General features: G+C 42.4%; 1 protein-coding gene across 4 annotated transcripts in view; it reads left to right on the top strand.

Moving 5' to 3' along the window:
• Egfl6 (EGF like domain multiple 6) overlaps positions 1–21,711 on the top strand; it is a 60,276-nt gene extending 38,565 nt beyond the window's left edge. For 3 of the 4 annotated variants that reach the window (XM_021153529.2, XM_029472967.1, XM_021153527.2), the window contains 5 exons: positions 6,890–7,210; positions 9,450–9,530; positions 13,401–13,505; positions 17,890–18,155; positions 21,087–21,700. In XM_021153529.2, coding sequence (XP_021009188.1) covers positions 6,890–7,210; positions 9,450–9,530; positions 13,401–13,505; positions 17,890–18,155; positions 21,087–21,197 — 884 coding nt within the window. In that variant the 3' untranslated portion in view covers positions 21,198–21,700. Of the gene's footprint in view, positions 1–6,889; positions 7,211–9,449; positions 9,531–13,400; positions 13,506–17,889; positions 18,156–21,086 lie in introns of all 4 variants that reach the window. The other variant, XM_021153528.2, reaches the window with a different exon arrangement.
• The last annotated feature ends 1,493 nt before the right edge of the window (positions 21,712–23,204 follow it).

Genomic DNA, 23,204 nt, shown 5'->3' with positions numbered 1-23,204 from the left:
GTGTGTGTGTGTGTGTGTGTGTGTGTGTGTGTGTGTGTGTGTGTGTTAGACTCTTTAATCTTTAATGGTAGTGATTTTAAACTATAAATATATAAGCCGTCTGGTTTATACAACTAGAAAATCTACTGCTGTTAACTTAGAACAACAGGAAAAGTGATTTCCCATGAATACCATGTCTGAGGCAATGTTTTCTTACTTGGGGAAGGCTCCAAGCTGACAGAAGCTCCACCATCTTATAATACTTGGTTATTAATCCAAGTCCTTGTGATTTTTCACACCTTGGAAAGAAACATAGACAATTAGATATCAGCTCGTATTACTTCAGTTTGGGAGTGGCAGATTTCAAGGACCAAAATAATAATGATGGTGGTAGTGGTAGTAATGGTGGTGGTTGGTGGTAGTGGTATAAATGAACACTGAAAAACCTAGAGAGTTCTGGAATTCCTGTCAGGTCAAGTTATCTATGCTTACAGTGCAGGCCACCCCCTGGTAAACAGAGTTCTATAGTGTTTAAAGTCAAGCAGTCAACATGGTGAACTGTATCTGTGCTCCCAACACTTAGAGAGTTAGGAGGATAAGAACTTCAATGTCATCTTTGGCTGCATAGTAAGTTCAGCCTGGGTTATATGAGATACTGTCTCATGTCTCAAAAGACCAAGAATAGTAGTAATAATGATAATGATAGCTAGGTTTATCCTTCCTTTATTTAACCCTGGTTCATTGTGACTAGACTTGTCTTTGTTGTGTTGTGTCCTGTTTTTGGTTGGTTGGTTGGTTGGTTGGTTTTGATTTTCTTATTATTATTACTTTGTGTGGGGGAGAGTGTTGTGGGTACTCATGATATGGAATTGTGCATACCACAGTGTGCATGTAGAGGTCAGAGGAAACTTTTTCAAGCCAGTCACCAGGGTTATGCAGCAAGCACCTCTAATGAACTGAGCAATCTCCCAGCCCTGTTTGTTTGTTGTTTGAAGCAACAACTTGAAACGTATTCCTGGCTGCCTGGTACTCACTCTGTAGCCCAGCATAACCTTGAGCTGACTACTATCCTGTCTCAGCTTTCTGAGCGCTGGGATCATGGGGATGTGCTGCCCTGCCTGCTCTAGAATTGTTTACTGCCCTGTCTCAAGTAATCTCTATGCCCTTCGGCACAGGTCTCATAAGTATGACTGTAAATCATAAGCTGACTTGCCTCACATCCTATGATCTCATTCAGCCAAGTCTCCCGATGACACAGACTATCGCCTAGCTTTAACAAAACTAAACACTATGCACCATGATAGCCACTCAACCACACACACATAAAAGGTTCACAGTATCCAAGTGGGCTGTTAGTGAGTCTAGAAGTCAGATTCCATAAAGCACTGCCAAACGAACTGGCAACATTTATTTTGAAGAAAAATAATGATGAGAAGCATAAACTGTGCCTGGAACATTTTTTTTAAAAGAAATGTGAAACAAAAGTGGTCCCTCTAAAGAAGACTAACACCAGTGGGTAGAAGCTATAATCTTCTGCAAAGCTAACTAGATAGTTTCGTGGAGCAGGGACTCTTCTAGAGTAGTAGTGACATAGGCAAGGATCAGTGTCCAGAGGGCATTTGAGATACCCAGGTTCTGGGTCCCAGAACAAAGTATTAGATACTGTGCGGGTAGGGAAATGGCTTACTGGGTAAAGTACTTTCCTTATAATCATAAAGATTTGCCTGTAGATCCCCAACATCCATGAAAAGATCGGGAAGGCATGCTTGGTTGTCTGCCTACAATCCCAGTGCTTGGGAAGTGGCGACAGATCCCTAGATCCCTAGATCAAGCTGGCTAGCCAGACAAGCTGAATTGGTGAGCTCTAGGTTCCAGTGAGATACTCTGCCCCAATAGATAAAGTGGACAGCAATTGAAGAAAGCACCTGATATTGACCTCTAGCCTCCATGTGTACCCACACCTGTACTCCACACATAAAAACATGAATGCACACATTCGCAGACACTTCATGCACACACTCATTAAAAAAAAAATAAAAAGAATTGAATCCCAAACAGCTCATGATAGTCCTGTGGTAGACACTTGTAATAGGTCATCAGTTCAGAGTACCTAAGAGTCCCCCAATTCCAAGAAGGCAAAATGGAGCATGCCATACAGCTTCCTGGGTCCTAGCTAATACAGATAGAGGGCACTAGACTCTCCATGCCTTGTGACCTTAGGGTATTGTCTACAGTGCTGCCCAGACCCTTCAGGTGCAGCTAGAGATGGGAAATTAGCACCTCTAAGAAACACCCTCAGCCAATGGAGGTCTTGGAGTCTATAAATAAATACCTTTCCTTCCCCTTCATAGAGTGAGGCAATCCTGAACAGTAATGCTACACAGGCTCTCAGATTTCTCCAGTCAGACTGAGTTTGTTGCCCATAGTAATGACCTGCCCAATGTGACACCATCTTTTGTCTCCCCTCAACTTTTTTTGACTCACTGTCCCCCTTCCCACATTCTGCCTTCTTGAATCCTTCCCCAAATCCTTCTTTTGGGATTTGCCCAAGGTAACTCAGAGTAAGATGGGCACATCTCTGAGTAGCTCGTCATGGGGTTGAAATGAAGTGACATAAGTCGAAAACTTCATTCCGTTGGTCACACAATAGATGCCCAGTACAGTCTGCAGTGGTTAGTTTTGTTCTAAGTGTCATCTCAACCCTCTGTTGAGGGCCAGAAAGCGTACTGCAGAATACTATAAACATAATTTTAAAATGTTGTACATGAAAAATAGAAGTCCTCCAAAAATATGTGTTTCTTTAAAAGAGGTGTTTCTCACCTCTACATGACTACTCTCCTCACCTCCAGGGCTAAGAATTGAAGAAATTACAAATGATAACTGCCTGGAGGGTCCATGGATGTAGTTCAGTTGGGAGAGCATTTGCCTAGCATGCATAAGCTCCTGGGTTCTAAGGACTTGGGAAATAGAAGCAGAATGTTAAGGTGTAGGCTGCATGGCTATCCTCAGCTACATGGTGGGTTTGAGACCACCCTAGACTCCAAGCAGTTCTGTCTGACAGAGAGAGGGAAAGGGAGAGAGGGGAGAGAGGGGAGGGGAAGAGGGAGGAGGAGGGGGAGGGGGAGAGGAAGAGGAAGAGGGAGAGAGAACGCAGAATGCAGAATGCCTAATTGGAAAAAAAACCATTGGGCTGGAGAGATGGCTCAGGGGTTAAGAGCACTGACTGCTCTTCTTGGAGGTTCTGAGTTCAAGTCCCAGCAACCACATGGTGGCTCACAACCATATGTAATGGGGATCTGATGCCCTCTTCTGGTGTGTCTGAAGACAGCAACAATGTACTCACATGAAATAAATAAATTAATTTTTTAAAAAACAGACAAAATTTAGAAAAAAAGAAAAAGAAAAAACATTGTTTGCAGCCCATTTTCTATATTGCAGCCCAGTGTTTTAAAATTATAAGTCTCACATCAAAACAAACATATCTTGTGTCAAAGAAACTTCTGCGGTTTGTTGTTGTTGTTATTGTTATTGTTCCTTTGGGTTTTGTTTCGTTTTGTCTTTTTGGGTTTTTGTTTGTTTCTTTCTTTCTTTTTGTTTTTTGTTTTTGCATCTAGGAGCAAAGCTTCTAGAATAAGATTACCTTAACTTGATTCCCCAGCTCCTTGGCTAAGTACTTGTGGACTAAGAACAAGTATTGATTTTCCAATGCCTCCATTTCCACATGTGCAAAAATTGGTATCACAGCACCTGTCCCTTAGTATCATTTACTACTGAATGAAAGAATCCTTACAGAATAAACAGATGTCCACAGACAGGGCTTACTACCAGCCCAGAATATACTAAAATCATGTTTATTTTTCAAGTTGGTTTTAGAGGGGTTTAGTTTATTTCATTTTGTAGTTTGGGGGCAGGATCCCATGGATCCCCAGTTGTCCTTGAACGTCCCGTGTAGCTGATGATCATGTTGAATTCCTGAAGTTCCTGCTTCTTACCTCCTGATGGCTTATATTCCAGGCATGTGCCACAATTTACTCAGTGCTTGGGATCAAAGACAAGGCTCTGTGCATGCTAGGCAAGCACACCACCAAGTGAGCTACATGCTCAACCCTGGCTCTAAAGACTAGTACTCTTAATATTTAAATTTATGCTTATTACTTGTGTGTGCATGATATGTAGGGGGTTGTGCACATGCCCTGGTGCAAGTGTGGCAAAGAACACTTTGTGGGGTCAGTTCTCTCCACTTGAACATTTGTGGGTTCTGGAACTCAAAGTCAGGTTGCCGAGCTCGTGATATCAGGGCCTTGCTGGCCCTGATAGGTTTTGTAAATCACTTATGGGCTCAAGAGACAACTCAGTGGGTAAAGTGCTTGCCATACAAGCATAAGGATCTGAGTTCAAATCCCCAGAACGCTCACTAAATCTGGAAATGGTAGCAATATCAGTACTATGGTGAATAGGAAATGGGGTCAAGAGGATCCCCAGAAACCCTCAGACCAGCTGGCTTTGCATATGCAGTGGCAAACAGGAGACCCTGTGTCAAACAGGGTGGAAGGAAAGGACCAATGCCTGAGAGTCTACTCCAACCTCCACACACATTGTGGTATGCTTGTGCCAACACTCATCTGTGAACATGCATGCACACCACACACACAGATGTTTTTAAAAACCAAACAATTTTTAAAAGTAGTAACTTATTTTTTTAACATCAGTTTGATTTCCTCATAAAATAGCAACATATATCCTTGAATCATAGCTCTCAAGGAATGTGAGTCAGTCTAGAGAAAGGTAACTGTTAAACCTTAAAGCAGGAGTAAGTTCATTACAGAAATGGTAGAAAATAGAAGGTATTCCTGTGCATGCCTTTCAAGTCCTTACTCTGCTACTAACTAGCTAAGTGACCTTAAGCAAATTCTTTTACACTAGCATTTCCTTACTACCAAAATCTAATTTTGGCCTTCCCTTGGCTCTCTGGTCCTTATAATCTCCATTGAAAGTATTCAGGTGGGCTGGAGTCAGAGCTTAAGAGCACTGACTGCTCTTCCCAGAGGTCCAGAGTTCAAATCCCAGCAATCACATGGTGGGTCAAAACCATCTGCAATGAGACTGGATGCCCTCTTCTAGTGTGTCTAAAGACAGCTACAGTGTACTTACGTGTAATAAATAAATAAATAAATAAATAAATAAATCTTTTTTAAAAAAATATTCAGATAAGACACACAGAGTGCAGTACAGAAGACACCTGGTGTTTATCTCAGAATAATAGGAAGCACTATCAGGGCCTTACCTAGGGCAGTGACCAAAAGGCTATCGAAAGAGGAAAATGCTCTCATGCAGTCAGAGTGGATAACATGCAAAAGGACCAGTTAGGTTGGCTAGCATGTCAAGGTAAGGGATGTGCTTTCTACAAAAGTCTCTGGGACAGTATGAAAATGTCATAGTGAAAGTCTATTATTGTGCATGTTCACCTAAAAAAGAATCATCAAGTCTTTGAAATAGACTGCTTCTCTGAGGTGTGTTTTCCTCCCCAACTGACTGAGAGGCCTGTTTTGAATTAACTTTTTTTTTTTTCTTGGCTTTTTGAGATAAGGTTTCTCTGTGTATCCCTGGCTATCCTGGAACTCTGTAGATGAGACTTTGCCTCAAACTCAGTGAACTGCCCACCTCTGTCTCCCAGAGTGCTCAGACTGAAGGCACCACCAGCACCCTGCTGAATTAACTCTTGAAAAGGGACCAGAGTGTTTATCTTTGTTCTTTATCAGAAAGCCTGCAGGTAGTTGAGGAGCTTGGAATCTTCCTGACAATTGATTTGGAAAGTCGTGGCTCCACCCAGAACCAGCCAGACCCCATTCTTGTAGCCAGAAATTATGTAACAGAGTAGATCCAAAAGAATTAAAGGAACAAAAAATAAATTAAAGAAAGATATAAAAGACACACACAAATAAAAATTAAAAAGCAGTGCTTTATTAGGAGAGAAATAACATAGTCTTCTGTGGATGGGTCTCAAAAACCCTGCTATGTTCACCTTCCTTCCTTTCATATAGTATTTTAAATCTGAACAAGGGGAGTGACTTTAATATTCTCTCTTTTCACATGATGTTCCAAATTTTAAACACAGGCAGTTCCGATACTCCCCCCATTGCTGTTCTTCACTTGCAACAGTATGTGGCCAGGGATGCAGGAAGTAGAGCCAGAAGTGGCCCAGCCTTGAAGAGGTTCTGGCCTGCCTGATAATTTTTAAACTTCTTTTCTTTATTCTTTAACAATTTCATACACTTATCTAATTATTTTGGTCATTTTGACACACACACCCCATTAGCACACATCCCACTCCACCACATCTTTTTCTAAAGTCTTCCTGCTAGTTTCATGTCTTGGTGGTTGTGATTCTGTCTTTTTCTTGGTAGTGGGGAGGACAGTAACCTACTGAGTTTAATCAATTCGAGTTGTTTCCATGATCCTGGGATGGGGGGGAGGTTATCTATTGAAGCTGGGCGGTTTACTAATATCTACACCATTGAGGAAAGTGACTCACCTGCCCCCAGTAACCATCAACTGCCAACAGCTCCTCCGAGAAGGTGAAGCCTCCTAACCATCCATAATGGAATATTAAGAGGCTCCATCTTGTGCAGGTTACCATAGCTACTGTCAGTTCCTATGTGCAATGCCCAGGTCACGTCCAGAGGACAGTGCTCCCCAGCACAGTTCCTCCTCCTCTGGCACTCATATTTTTCTACCCTGTCTTCGATGACATTCCCTGAGACCTGAAGGGGGTCTTCCTTGGGTCTGGTTCTGGAAGCACTGACTTCCTACACTTGAACACTTCCAAAATGGTCTATTGTTCATAAATGACCTATTGTTCATAAATGCCCTCAACTAAATGGGAATTCTCCTGTGTTCCTTTTTGGCTCAGTGATCCCTGAACATTCTGTGAAGGAAATACTCACAGCACGTGGGGCCATCAAAGACCGAATCAAGAAGTTACTGGCTCACAAGCGCACTATGAAGAAAAAGGTGAAACTAAAAATGGTCACCCCAAGACCCGCCAGTACACATGCCCCTAAGGTCAACTTGCCTTACAGCTCTGAGGAGGGTGTTTCCAGGGGCAGAAACTATGATGGAGAACAAAAAAAGAAGGAAGAGGGAAAGAGAGAGAGACTTAAAGAAGAGAAAGGAGAGAAAACCCTGAGGAACGAGGTGGAACAGGAGCGAACTCTCCGAGGGGATGTATTCTGTAAGTACTACTTTTGTTGTTCTTGCACTTTATAAAAACTGAATGTGATTCCTCATGGCAAATCAACAAACAAGACTAGACACTCCCTGCCTTAAAGGAGATGGGTTAGAGGCCGGAGAGATGGCTCAGTGATTAAGAGCACTGACTGCTCTTCCAGAGGTCCTGAGTTCAATTCCCAGTCATCACGTGGTGGCTCACAACTATCTGTAATGGGATCCAATGCCCTTTTCTGATGTCTAAAGTTAGCGATAATGTATTCCAATACACAAAATAAATAAATCTTTAAGAGGAAAAGAAGGGAGGAAGGAAGGAAGAAAGGAAGGAAGGAAGGAAGGAAGGAAGGAAGGAAGGAAGGAAGGAAGGAAGGAAAGAAGGAAGGAAGGAAGGGAGGGAGGGGAAGCAAGTTTAGCAAGCTTAGCTCCATTTCTGCATGAGTCTGAACCGTACAAACTTTTTCCTAAGGAAAAATAAACATTTTAATACAACCACGTTTTAAGTCACAAATAAAAAATATTACGCAGTGAATTTAAGGATGTCACTTAAAGAGCCATGCAGTCCCAAAACCTTCACCTCTCAAGGAGCTCCTCTCCAGTTCTCAAGGCCAGTTGGAAGCTGTGGCGCTTCCCTGGAGCTTCACATTTTTATGAACTTATCCATCACAGAAAAGAAAAAATACTGGGACAGAGTTTAAACTTGGAAAAAAATACCATTATAGCCTCTTTTGTGACTCATGTGTCCTCTTGCCTGTATCCTGTCCTTCCTCACCACCTGTCCTTTTACCTGTGTTCTGGTTTTTCTCATTACCTATCCTTTAGCCTGTACTCTGTCCTTTGTGATCACCTAAGATTACTATCTCTTGCTCTTCCTTCTAAATGCTGTACTATACCCACAGTCAGACTGCTGACATATACCCATTAGGGACTAAAATTAGAGTATGAAGAACATGAGGTGAAATGGTTTTAAAATGAGAAAAAGAAAAATGGCTTGGCACTCAGGTCCTCAGAAGTAAGTTGCTTCTGTAAGTTCTAGAGAATATCTTCCGGAGGTATTAAATGGGCAACCCAAGGGTGAGTAACTCCAAAGCAACCACACCACCATTAAGTCTCACCTCCTCGTGGATAACAACTTTCCCATAGTGCATAGATGGAGTCCTTCTTCAGTTAACCATCCACATCCTATATACTCTATCACCTCCAAAGATCATGAGACATACAGTTAGGGAAGAATTATTTACAAATGTCGGTGAGTTACAGGAGGGAGCAGCCAGAAACTCCGGTGAGGGTCCAATGACCCAGCCCACCCGAATCTTCTATGGGGGAACATCAATAGTCACCAGAGGGGTGATGAATGGATTCTTTACAGTATCCCTCTCTCAGTGACTATGAACTGCCACTTAGGGAGTGGTGAGGCCTTATGAGTCCCTCCCACCTCCCTTTATTCTTTATGGAAGGCACTTTTCAAGGACTCGCTCTATGAAATGAGAATATTTTGATTGCATGTTGATAATAAGCCCCAAATAGCTAGAACCGGTGATGTACTCCTTTGATTCCAGCATGGAGGAGGTAGGGGTAGGCATATCTGTCTACATTTGAGACCACCTTGGTCTGTGTAGCAAGTTCCAGGCCAGTGAGGGCTACATAGTGAGAATCTGTGTCAAAACATTTTAAGCCCAAATAGAAAATGATAGAAGCAAAACACTACAGCAGAGCTTAAGTTTTCTGCATGAACCAGGTGGCTGCTATATCCCTCTTCACAAAGGCTGATAAACAGAGCCCACCATAGGTCTCAGTTCCTCCAAGACAGTTTGTGTGTTAACCCTGAGTCCTCATCCTGAGACCCCATTTCTTTCTTTCTGGGTGCTCTGCTTTCTACTGTATTCTTGTCTGTGTGACTTAGAGATCATGTTGACAAATACCAGGGGGAGTTAACCAAGGGATAAGCAGATACAGGCTCCTCCAGGTCAGAAACAGTATAGCAGTCACATAATTGCCCTTACTAATGAAAAATGTTAAGGAGATGGGTTTCCAATACCTGGTGAGAAGGGGTGTGTCCGGTCTGTGGATACTGAGCTCACCTGAGTTGAGGAAACTGGGTAGGATATGGGAGGAAGATGCTACTCTAACGTGTTCTGCCCTTAGACTCCATGGCAAACCTATGTTCTGACACTAAGTTTATTCCCATAGTGCATGTGGGGTTTGCTCTTTTTTTTTCCCCCTAACTGATCTAGGTTCTTTATCAGCCCCTAAGGTAAATGAAGCAGAGGATTTGGATCTGGTCTACGTCCAAAGAAAAGAGCTAAATTCCAAAGTGAAGCACAAAGGTAATGATATAAACATTTAATAATAATAATAATAATAATAATAATAATAATAATAACAGCTCTCATCTCAAAGAGAATAAATGGAGTGATCATGTCCTAGGAAGACAGATTTCAGGTACCTCAAACATCATGTTCCAATGTAGTAGCAGTTTCCTAGAGCTTTATGGCAAAGAACGAAAAGGGTCATAAATCAAATCATGTTTTTCAAATGCATTAATGAAAATGCCAGGTTGATAGGTTCCAGCAAAGTGGGGGAAACCTCTGCTATAGCCCCCCAGATGCTTTCTGATGGTTTCATGTTTAGCTTTGGGGCTTGTAGAATCTAGGAGTCTGCTAAATGAAATACACCCCAGAAAGATTTACCCAGTAGTCACAAAGATTTCAGGTCAGACATGGAGGTAGGCAATGAATGGCTATTAATAAAATTAGCTCAAAATAATTTGGCTCTCAATCTGCAACATTCTAACCCCTTCTGCAGTCACTGAACTTCAAGTAGCCTTTGTAGAATGTTCTGTGTAGATTTGGCTCCTTTCTGGAAACTCCCCATTCCGGTAACTACGGCTTTTTGTTTTTTCTAAGCATTTTATAATTTAAAACAGTAGCGAGCTCCTGGGAAGGAGCTAAAATGAGATCACCCTTCAGGAAGACCTTTGTTAGGAGATGATGCCCCAAAGCAGGGAAAGAGATGGTTCAGCTCAGGAGAGAAATAGCAAGATGGCCATCAGGAGCCCTAACAGGAAGGAAGAGGGAACCTTCTCTTTAAACCTGGAGAGCAAACGGGGATTCAAGGAGTTAAGCCTTCATACCATGTGATCTAGCTTGGGCTGGCCTACATGACTGCACGGAGACAGGCACTAGATAGTACTATATAAACTTACCTTGTAGCTATGAGGGGGAGGGACTTCAAGAAGCAGAGCATACTTTCTTATCAACCCATGGGTGAGAGAGAAAAGCAGCTGGTGAGTCTATGCTCACTGACTCTCTCCTGTATCATCTTTCATTTGTTGAAATTACTGCCTCAATCATAAACAGCCAAGAGAAAACTCACTATGTCATGGCACACAGAACCAGTGCTGTGTTCATTTTCCTGGGGAGACATGAATAAGCAGACATTTATTCACTCTAGATGTGGCACTAATGACAGGCCAAAGCAACCATTCTATGCAAGTTGGTGGAACAATGGGTTTATTTGGCTTACTTTAAGGAAGTATGAGCGAGTGAAAAATAACTTTATCACTGAGAGGTCCCACTTCATCAGTGATAATGTCAAAAAAAAACTTATAAAAGCCAGAATGTGCCGGTTGGTTTTTTTGTTTTTGTTTTTGTTTTTGTTTTTTTGGTTTTTTGTTTGTTTGTTTGTTTGTTTGTTTGTTTTGTGTAGGAGTTGTTCTAAAGTCCTTTTCTCTTCTGGACATCCCACCCTCATGTTCCAGTGGCAGCGGGGTTTCTTTTCCTGTAGGTTATCTCTTTACTTTAGGCCATCTCTCTTAATGAAGCCCCTCTCCAAGTTTTGAAAGAAAGCCTCTTTCCCTTTAAGATCCCCATCATATTGCCTCTGATAAGATCTTCCATCTCCTTTTAATGCTGTCCGATCTCAAAGGCAAACTGGACCTGTATAAATTGGACAGTCATATAGGTCTCAGTTTGATTTAGAATTCAGGCTCAGTTCTAGCACCCAGTGTCTGTGAAGCCTGGATAAATCACCTAGGAATTTTAGGTTTATTGAAGGTCCAGTGATAGATATTTTTGATAATCAAATTAAATGACATGATGTTTGTGGAGAAAAAAAAAACATTTGGCAAATTGAGATGAGTCAAACAAACACACTAACAAAAACCAGCATATGGCCCAACAAGATGGCTCAGAAGGTAAAAAGTACCTGCCACCAAGTCTGATGAGCTGATTTTGATGCCCAAGAATCACATGGGGGAAGGACAGAGCTGACTTCCACAAACTGCCCAATGCATAGTTAAAATGTAATTAAAAAAAAAAAATTAAGGTGGGGCGTGGTGGCGCACACCTTTAGTCCCAGCACTCGGGAGGCAGAGGCAGGCAGATTTCTGAGTTCAAGACCAGCCTGGTCTACAAAGTGAGTTCCAAGACAGCCAGAGCTATACAGAGAAACCCTGTCTCAAAAAAAAAAAAAAAAAAAAAAAACAAAAAAAAAAAAAAATTAAGGAGCTAGGCCCCGGGTGGCGCACACCTTTAATCTCAGCACTCGGGAGACAAGAGGCAAGTAAATCTTGAGTTTGAGTGAGTTTGAGTCCAGTCTAGCCTACAGAGTCAATTCCAGGGTAGCTAAGGCTACACAGAATAACCTTGTCTCAAAAAACAAGCAACCAAACCAAACCAAAACAAAACAAAACAAAGGATGGCCTATCAAGAGAGTGCACAGAATGCTAATCCCAGCATGCTGGGGGCTGTGGCAAGCAGAGCTCTGTAAATTGGCAACCATTCTGATCTACGTGGTGATGAGTTTCGGCCAGTTGGGGAGAGAAAGGGGGGCTGCTTATCCTCTTTCTGATCATTGATCCTTTGGCATAAGGAGCTGAATCCCTCAAATCGACGTGAGAGACCAGCCTTAGTTTTAAATCAGAAGCCCCTCGGCCTTTGTCCTCTTTCACAGTGCTGTCCCACCCTTATCTTACTTCATGAGTCAGCACACTCTTCTGTGGAAAGGGCCAGAGAGCAAACAGGTGGAGCCTTGGGAGCCACCTGGTCTCTGTAGCTCAAGGGTCCCTTTGTCCTTGTAGCTTAAGGGAATAAGATACCATTTAAGTAAGTGGAAAGGTATGCTACCATACGACTTTACCTAGTGGAAAACTAGGCCAAAGGTCTTTAAGGTTTCTGTAAGAATAAAGGCAAGGGGGATGGGGCAGGAGAGACCACATAAGATTGGATCATTTGAATACTTCCAGAAGGCCTTAAGACAAGTGGTTCTCAACTTCTCACAGGGTTACATATCAGATATCCTGCATATCAGCTATGTACATTATGATTCATAACAATAGCAAGTTTATAGTTATAGAGTAGCAACAAAATGATTTTATGGTTGGCGGAACCAGGGGTCCCGACAGGAACATTGAGAGCCACTACCTTAGGGGCACAGGGGCTATCTATAACTATCTGTTTTGGAGGTGGTGTAGGGCAGGGGAAATACTGATTTGATGTGTGTGTTGGTCTGCTTTCTCTCACTATTACGGAATACCTGAACCTTGTAGAGAGGGGTGTGACTTAGATGTCCTATGTATGGCTGAGCATCCCATAAACACTTGTTTCTGAGCTTTGTTTTCAGTGTCTGGCTTGAGTTTTGTAAACAGCCTGTTTTATTCCCTGCTTTGCGGAGCCATCTTTCTAGCCCCTATGGTTGTATTCTCAAAGATTACAACAGAATTTGTTGAGCATGCCTTTATAGACTCAAAAAATAGGGTATGTGGAGAGATGGCTCGGTGGGTTAAGTGCAAGTGCTGCTCTTGCAGAGGCCCTGGCTTCTGTTTCCATCCACATGGTGGCTCACAATCATCTGTAACTCCAGTGCCAGGAGATAATGCCCTCTCCTCCATGGGCACCAGGTACACACATGGTGCACAAATGTACCTGCAGGCAAAACATGCATACACATAAAGTTTTAAAGTCTAAAAAAAATAGTGTATCTGGTTTAATCTACACCTGCAAGCTTGCCAATTAATATGATCTATATTCTACTCGCCTAAACCCATGACATTGCCTTCCAGAGCTGCAAATTAGCTACTGTTGTAATGTTCTTAATGGTGCTGATCTTTCTTTCTTTCTTTCTTTCTCTCTTTCTCTCTCTCTCTCTCTCTCTCTCTCTCTCTCTCTCTCTCTCTCTCTTTCTTTCTTTTGTTTTAGCAGACTTAAACATCTCAGTTGACTGCAGCTTTGATCTTGGGGTCTGTGATTGGAAACAGGATAGAGAAGACGATTTTGACTGGCATCCTGCTGATCGAGACAATGGTATTTAAATTTCACTGCAGCTTGTTCTGGGAGTAGAGAAGGCTGTTACTACTTACTAGATGCTAATTCCTGTCCCTGCTTAGATCATGGTTGTTTACCATCTTTGGGAACTTTCCACCTTCGGGTGGCCTCTGATGGATGAGTAACTTGGTATAGCATTGACTTCCTCCTCATCCTTCTTTCCCACACGACCCAGGAAATGTGTCCCAGTGTGCCTCTTTTATATTTACCCTCTTCTTTCTGAGAGAGGGAGATGGGAAGGAGAGGAAGGTGGGGGATGAGGGGGTCTCTGAGACCTCCCTTTTTGCCAGCTTGCCAGCCACAGTCCTCTGTAGTTTTCATTTTGCTTTTTGATAGAAAATAAATCTTTTAAAGGTAATAAGAGCTCTATCTACACTGGAGTTATAGTAAAGTTATCTCTCCGATGAGGATCAAAAATCACTATGAGTGTAAAGTTAATGACCTAAACTCAAGACTTTCTCATCCTTTCTGTTATCCAAGGAATTCATTCTGACCACCTGGCCTTGGATTGTTCTCAACATTAGTTCTGAGCCATAAACTTCCTGGCTTTTGTGGTGTCTGCTTCAACTTTATTGATGGGCCATGGCTCCCCCTTGGGTGGAGTACTTGGCTTGCAGACACTATTTGGAACACATATTAAATCCTGATCTCATGAAGGCCAGCTATGTAACTGCAACAACTGCTATACATCTCCAGACGCCATGTCCTCACCAGTAGAATTGTATTTCCTTTGGGATATACAGGCTCAGCCTTGAATTAAAACATATTCCTTAGAACAAATTCCTTCCCAAGTTATTTCCTTGCAAGCCTGCACCTGCAGTCAGGAAGCTCCAATCTCTACCAAGAACCCCTGTTAGAGCTAGCAATTGGGGCAAAAGGAAAATATCCCACACATTAGTCATTCTAGTGGGCCCATCACTAAAGATTCAAGGGCAGTGGACAAGTTTAACAAGATGGAATACATCTTTGGAGAAACTGTCTTGAAAATGAACACAAGATTCTCCTTTTTTTTTTTTTTCTTTCATCATGGGATTGTAGATATTGGTGCTACCAGAGCTATAGTGCTTGGGGACCCCCAGATTGATGACAGCTCACCTGGTCAGCATTGTCTTACATTGACTCTCCCACCAATGAGAAGTCTTCTGTTTGCAAACACTCGATTTGAAATTACCCCTATGTTCTCAGCTTCTGGGGTACTCACATCATAACTCCTCCCTTTCAACAGCTCCACCAGGCCTCTGTGTAGTCTTGACTTCCCCTACAAAGCTAAATGTGCATGAGAAACATCGGATACATTACTACTGTTGGAGGGATGAACCCTCAAGGAAAGCTGAAAGTAGGCTTTAGCTGGCATTGAAGAGCTCACCGAAGAGAGGTTTACTGGATAAAGTACAGGATGCCTTTATTTGAGATAAATAGACTTCTTAGTATGAATTAAACATGTTGTTTATTTGACATTCAAACTTCACCAGGCATCCTGGAGCTTTGCTTGATGAATGCTCTTGCTCATCCTCCTCTTTCTTTTTTATTCAGTCCTGGGCCCTAGCCCAAGGAATGGTGCTGCCTCCATTCTGAGTAGATTTTCCCACCCAATTGAAACTTAGATAACCCCACAGACATTCTCTTAGAGCCTGCCCAGAGGCTTGTCTCATAGGTGATTCTAAACTGACAATCAATATTAACCATCACAGGTTATAAACTTTGGTGATGCTGTTATAGAAATAGTATGTCATCCCTCTGAGAAATAACTCATTGCACTGAGAGATTAATAAGGGATAAAGCTCTTTAATAATAGCACATGTCTGACTCTGACTAACACCCAAAGAGTAGCCGGCCTGGAATAGAGCATTTTGCTAATTTACATACACCTTAGCCTTAGCACTCCACATGTTCTGTCATCCTTAAATCTCTTTCAGGTCCCAGCCTCAGATTACACTTTAAACAATGTAAACGGAGAAATGGAAACAAGAGAGTGCAAGTCTGGCCACTTAGGAACATGGGAGATTGACACGGCAAAGATACTGCATATTGCCAGAATGTTTTTAAGTATATCAGTATTGTTCTTTTTCAAATGTTTGTTACTGAGGATCATCTTGCCCATCTAGCAGAATTATGCTTTTGCTGGGGAAGAGGACCCACCAGTGTCTGGATCCAGCAAAGACTAAGACAGCATTAGCCAGGGTCATACAAATGTCTCCAGGAATTGCACCAGAATACTACATGCTATCCCCAGTGTTTTCCTCCCAGCTTCTATGGGAATACTTTCTTGTCATCTTCTTCAGGCCATGCTGTGTAAGAGTTGTTTTAGTTAGGGATGGAGAAATATCTCAGTGGTTAAGAGCAATGGCTGTTCTTCCATAAGACCTGGGTTTGATTTCCAGCACCTACATGACATCTAACAACCATCCGTAATTCTAGTTCCAGGTGATCCAATGCCCTCTTCTGGCCCCTAAGGGCACCAGGTATGCCCATGTACAAAATATATAGAGATAAAGCATTTGTACATATAAAATAATAATTTTTAAAAGTTTCTTACCAAAGCCACAATGAAAAGAATAGAGATAGCCAAAAGTCCACTTCCCCGGGTTATGAGATACTTAGAAAGTTTGCAAGCATAGAAGGAAATATAACTGGTCATCCTACATCAGAACACAAGAATGATGTGTTAACACATGGTGGTTGCACCTCAAGAAATCATTAGGACAAGATGGGTCAAGGGTATTTTGATGAGACATTTCTGTCTGGATCTACCCAAGTAAATAGATGGCCATCATACCTGTGATGGCTAATATTGATTGTCAACTTACTAAGACCTGGAATCACCTAACATGCCTGTGAAAGATTGTCTAGAGTGGGTTAGCCTCAGGAATGTCAATGTTGGATTGATTATCTAGCTCTACACTGACACGGGGAAATCCACTCAGAAAATGAGGTCAGCACCATTCCTTGGGCTGGGGTCCAGGTCTAGATAAAAAGGAGAGGGAGCTGAGCTTGAGCGCTCATCATTGCTTCTTGATAATGAATGCAATGCAATTGGCAGCCTCAAGCTCCTAGTGCTGTCACGTCTTTCTAGGTAGGATTATGGGTCCCATGTCCGCTCTGCCACAGGGCTTGGCTGCTCAGAGAGATGGGACTCAGGAAGTTGACTTCAATTACCCCATGCTGTCACTGGGTGGGTGTGGGCTGTAGGAAAGTGCAGTCTGAGGCACCAGACAGCCAGAGCTGGTTCAGGGGTCCCAGGGCCTGTGAGGAGGCTGGGGCCATCTGGTTCTCAGAATCTCAGACACCCAGGGGCAGCTGGATGCCAAGGAAGAGCTGAGAATGGAGTGCCCCCCACCCTGCATGCTGGATCTAGCCTGGGGCCAAAAAGAAAAAGAGGGGAGTTATTTCTGATCTCTTGGGAGCGAGTCCTCTGCTTGAGTTTGGGCTTGACTTGGTGGCAGGCATGACTGGGAGCTCAGAGAGGCCTTCTCTGGGAGATTAGACAGCGGCTCTCTATGTGAAGGCCTTCTCCATGGCTCCCCACAGTGCATCCCAATGAAAAGAGGCAGTCCATGGTTTTAAGACATTTATTGTCATGGCAGAAAGTGGATGAGTAAAACCGTACCCCATTGGACCTGAGGTTAAATACCTTTTGCAGGGAGGAGTGTCTGGAAAGGAATGTTTATTGGCTAAGCCTCCAGGCCCTTAGGTACCTCGTTAAAATGGAGATCTGTCTTGAGCCTACATGACCACAGGTCATGTCTTCTACATGTGCAGGGGCTTAGGGTGTTGCCCTTACGTGACTGATGGCCACAAATCTATGGGGGGCTGCAACTAGTGACAGGGGCCTGATGCCTGGGAATCAAGCACACCTTTAGAATTACCAGGGTTTGTAGCCTAACTCAACCAGGAATCAGGCTGCCTTTCCTGCGCCCACATTCCTCCACCACCATGGGCTCTACATATCCTTGAACCTGTGAGCCACACTAAATCCTCCCTTAAGTTGCTTTTACTAGGATGTTTTGTCACAGCAACAGCACAAGCCAATCATACACTACATATCATTGGTACTGTAGAAAATGCATCCTAAGAGTCAACTAATCACGGTGGAAGTGTTCTAGAACTTATTAACTGCAAATCCCCTTCAGTGCGTAGTGACTATTCTTATGGATCTGGAAAATTCCTCAGCTTTCTGACCCTTAGATCTCTTCTCTATATAGGAAAAAAGTTCAAGTCTCAATCTACACTGTTCATGTTTGTGTAACTGATCTATTGAAGTGTAAAAGACCTCCACACTTCTATGGGAGCCTGTTGTTCATTTTTCTAGCTAGTCTACGTATGCTAGTCAGACCCTTTATCACAGCCTTTTATTCTCTTAAAGATGTTGGTTACTATATGGCAGTCCCTGCACTGGCAGGGCACAAGAAGAATATTGGCCGATTGAAACTTCTCCTTCCCAACTTGACACCCCAAAGCGACTTCTGTTTGCTCTTTGATTACCGGCTGGCTGGGGACAAAGTAGGAAAACTTCGAGTGTTCGTGAAAAATAGCAAGAATGCCCTGGCATGGGAAGAGACTAAAAATGAGGATGGAAGGTGGAGGACAGGAAAAATCCAGTTGTACCAAGGGGTCGATACTACCAAAAGTGTAAGTGGGGAAGGAATTCCATATTTACATTTTGCTTTTTAAGTGATTCAACAGACTATTTACTGATGTCTATAGGTCTTAGGAGTACAAAGATAGCAAGAGTTGTCTAATCAGCATGACTAATGAGGGTATTTGTCTGGTTCTACAGAAGTGGCCTGTCAGTGTGTCTGGCTCCTCTTACTAACTTCCATGAAAACCAGGTTATGCATTCTTTAATATGTTAAAAAAATAAACACTCCAGGAAAAAAGATTTCCCATCTATTCTTTGTGTGGAACTTGCTCAATAAATGGCAGGCAGAATATGATTATATTTTAAGGTTGTTTGAACTGAAGGAGGTGACTGTTATCAGGAATTCTCAGGACCACTCTAGAGTGTGTGTGTGTGGTGGGGGTGAACCTTTAGAAGGTCTTGTAGAACTGATAAAAACTGTTACATTTACAGTTGTTGTTTATATACATTAAAATCAACAAGGAGAAAATGGGATATAAGCAGAGACCAGAAAGGACCAGACAGAAGCTTATAGTTTTCCTTGCCTGGGCAGATCTTAATTTTCCCAGCAACCACATAAGGCAAGACTCACAACATATTACACACCAGCAAAGTTTGCCCAGATCTTGGTATTCAAAGGTCTGTGTGTGTGTGTGTGTCTGTGTGTGTGTGTGTGTGTCTGTGTGATATGTGTGTATGTGTCTGTTTGTTAATGTGAAGGCCATAGTTAGGGACTGAGCCACCTCAACTATTGTTACTCAGACCTATCCACTTTATTTTCCTAGACAGGCCTTAAATTTGCCAAGTATGGCAGACAAGCTGACAAGCAAGTCTAAGGGATACACCTTCCCTTCCTCTGTTTCCTCAGCACTGGAATTACAAGTGCACATCGCTATGCAGGGCTTTTTGATATGTATCCTGGGGATGAAACGCAGGTCCATCTGTTTACAAAGCGAGCACTTTATCACTGAGCTATCTCTCCAAGCCCTCAAAGCTATTCCTATGGGTCAATCTGCCCACATCATTGCCAGCATGGCTGACCTTAGTTATCTGGTCTCCAGCATTCCCAAAGGCTATACTGATATCATGCAACCCAAGGCCCCTATCATAAATAACATTCTGAACAGAGACCATCTGACTTGGCTAAAGGTTACAGGTAAACGAAAACACTCTTGACTAAGTCAGCTTGGAGGCTGACTCTTAGTAAGCAGTCAAGGGCAAAGCCTTCTTTCAAATGTTGAGCTTTTGGACAATTCAGACCTACTGAGTTAATCTTTTACTGTAGAAGTGAGTTTGATAAAGGAAAGGGAAACTCTTTTAAGAGGAAGTTGGTTAAAGAACAAATAGGATAAAATGATGAAGAGTTTGCTGAGTTTGGAGCACCTTGACAAGGGCTGTTTCCTGAAAGAGAAGGGCCAGTAATCACATAATAGAAGAACAAAGAGGGGGCCTGGGTTGCTCAGTTGGTAGAGGAATTGGCTCACATGCACAAAACCCTGGGCTCAGTCCCCAGCACTGCATAAACCATTCATGGTGGAGCATGCCAGTAATTATAGTGCTCAGAGATAGACACAGGAGGATAGACAGGGCAAGAGCATCCTTGGATATATAATGGACATCTGTTCTCATATGAACACACACACAGACACACACAGACCCACACATTACACACACATACACAGACATACATACACCACACAGAGACACAGACACAGAGACACACACAGACATACACACAGACACACTTATACACATACACAGACATGCACACACATAGACATGCATACACAGACACACAAAGAGACACAGAAACATACACCACACACACAAAGAGACACACACACACAGGCACACAGACACACACTCACACACAGAGACTCATATACACAGACACATACACACAGACATACACAAAGACACACATACCACACACACACAGACACACACAGAGAGACACATATACACACAGACACACACACTCATACATAGACACACACAAAAACACACATACACCACACACCACCCACACACAGAGAGACTCATACACACAGACACAGACACACACACAGATATACATACTACACACACACAGGCACAGACACACACATACACACAGAGATTCATACACACACACATACACAGACACACACACACAGACACATACACCACATACACACACATATACAGATACACACACACACAGACACATGTACACACCCAGAGAAACAGATACACACAGACACATAAACACACAGAGATACATACCACACACATACAGAGAGACACATATATGCACACACACGCACACATATACACAGACACAGACACACACACAGAGACACATAAACACACAGAGACACACACCACACACAGACACAGACACACATACACACACATACACACATTCAGACAGACACACACACAAGACACATACACACACAGACACACTCATACACAGACACACACACCACACAGACAGACACACACAGAGAAACTCATACACACACAGACAGAGATATACACACAGACACACACACACACCACACACACACATACACAGACACACAGAAACACACAGACACACACACACGTGTGCACATGCACTTAAAGAAGTAAAATTTAAAAGTAAACAATAAAAGATCTTTCATTTTTTTGCTTAATTTCTTTACATGGCAATTCCACAAGTTCCCTCTTCAGAATTATAGGACTTTTGAGAATCCTTCACAGTTTGCAGTGAGCCTATCTTCACTGAACAGAATCCTCACCATGAGAACTTAGCATGTAGGAAACACGTTGGTATACAATCAATATGATTGTATGTAATCATATGAAAGGCAATTTCTATACAGTAGAAAGTCAACTTTGGTCCTTGCTAACAGCTGTTCAATAGTTTGCTAACATCATTGCTGGGAAGTAACCTTCTTTTCTCTCTCTGTTCTTAGGTCATTTTTGAAGCAGAGCGTGGCAAAGGCAAAACTGGAGAGATTGCAGTGGATGGAGTCTTGCTGGTGTCAGGCTTGTGTCCAGATGACTTTTTATCTGTAGACGGTTGACTGTCACTGTCCTCCTTTGTAGCTTCATATGTGGCTTTTAAAATGTCATTTCTCTAGGATATCTTTTTATATCACAGCCTAGGACTCTTCCATCTTATAATTACAAGCTGACAGTGTACAATGTTCCAACAGAAATATTATCATAAGATGCCTTTTTTGTATCAAATGTACTAAGACTTGCCTATATATAGTGCCACTGTGCCTTCTCATTTGTTTCTGAATTTTCCACATTTTATCACAAAATGTAGAAATGCTAGCTCATCTCCCCCTGCCCTGTACATCTGCTCTTCCTACATAAGTTGATGAACTTTCCTATGTAACAACATAGAATAACAACAACAGAAAATGATAAGTACAGCTAAATGGTTAATTGTTGGGGCTGGGAAAATGGCCCAGTGGTTAAAAGTGTTCATTTCTCTCTCGAGGACCCAGGATCAATTTCCAGCATCCACATGGCAGCTTACAACCATCTGGAACTCCAGTTCCAGAGAATCCAATGCCCTTCTGGCCTTTGTGGAAACTTTCATATGTATGGTATACATGCATACACTATACTACACACGCACGCACGCACACACACACACACACAGAGAGAGTAAATAAATTTCTTAAATTGTTTAACTTTCAAGGTACTTCTTGGAAACAATGACATTAAACATAGATTTGTGCCTATGTGGCTCAGCCAGCTCTTTCATAGTCAAGCTTGCACATTTAATTTTTTTATAACCATACCCAGTAAATGGCCTTGTGTCATAGTAAGATAAAATGGTATCTTACTGATTCTGTTTACTTATGTGTACAATTCTGGAAAATAAATTTTTTTATTCTATCCACTGTTGAAACACTTTGTCATCTTAAAAATTCTTGAAAATTGATTCAAATGGGCTTGGATGGTTCATGTGGTGGAATGCTTGCTTGGCATGCATGAACTGCTGGCTCGTGGACCTGATAAATTGGGAATGACGGTGCCTGCATGAAATCCCAGCAGATTTGAAGGTTAAGGTCATCCTTGAGTACACAGTATGTTTGAGTCTAACCTGGGCTACATGAGACTTCGTCCAAATACACACACACACACACACAGAGAGAGAGAGAGAGAGAGAGAGGTATCACATAGCCCTGAAAAAATAGTACAGGCAAATCTGTCAATGCCTTTGTGCAAAGAGCACAAGGCACTCATATGGATTCACCAGCTACCATCAGACTCCTGGCTCTCTGGAATCTAGTAGATGAGTACGACAGCCAGAAAGGTCAGCTAGGAACACTGTCTTCTTACCAGTCCATAGCATTGTGAACGACACTTTCACCCTTGACACAGGACTCATGCTCTATTGACTGAAGATGAGTTGTTCTTCCTGGAATTCGTTTGTTTTTTCCCCCCTAGGACTGCTGTTTAAATTCTTTTGCAGTCAGACTGTAAGAAAGCACTTAGGTGATTAAATGTCTTCAAATTAGCACACACGAAGTGAAGACATCTCACATTTTGAGGGAGAACTGTCAATTAGGGAACATGTCATAATTTGTTACCCTGCTTCAAAAGTGAGTTTTGTTTTGGTTGGTTGGTTTTGGTTTTGGTTATTGTTTTTGTCAAATGGTCCTGCATTTTGGAATACTTAAAGGGTCTGGAGGGAAATTTACAAGCTGGCTTGAATCATTACGACTTAGCACCATTTTATAATCCTGCCCCAAGACAGATAGCGAATAGCGAGAAATAATTCTGTTTTAACAAATGGCTTTTATTGAGCCTTCATGAATTCCTCTCAATTCGTTGGTTGAAGGTTGAGGAGTAGTATTTGTTTGTTTGTTTGTTGCCATATTAGGGATTGAACCTAGGGCCTTGTATCTGCTTGGCAAGTACTCTACCACTGAGCTACCTCCTGAGCCCCAGTGCAAAGGCTTCACAAGAAATGAATCCTTTGACAAATCTGAGGCTCTCTTGAGCTTAGGCTATATAATATCAGAGGCTGGAGATGTGTGCCTCAGCTGGTAGAGTTCTGCCTAGCATGC

This window comes from Mus caroli, chromosome X (assembly GCF_900094665.2).
Source record: "Mus caroli chromosome X, CAROLI_EIJ_v1.1, whole genome shotgun sequence".
Classification (NCBI taxonomy): Eukaryota; Metazoa; Chordata; class Mammalia; order Rodentia; family Muridae; genus Mus; species Mus caroli.
The sequence above is the reverse complement of the archived record's forward strand: the minus strand, read 5'-3'. Positions and strand labels throughout refer to the sequence as shown.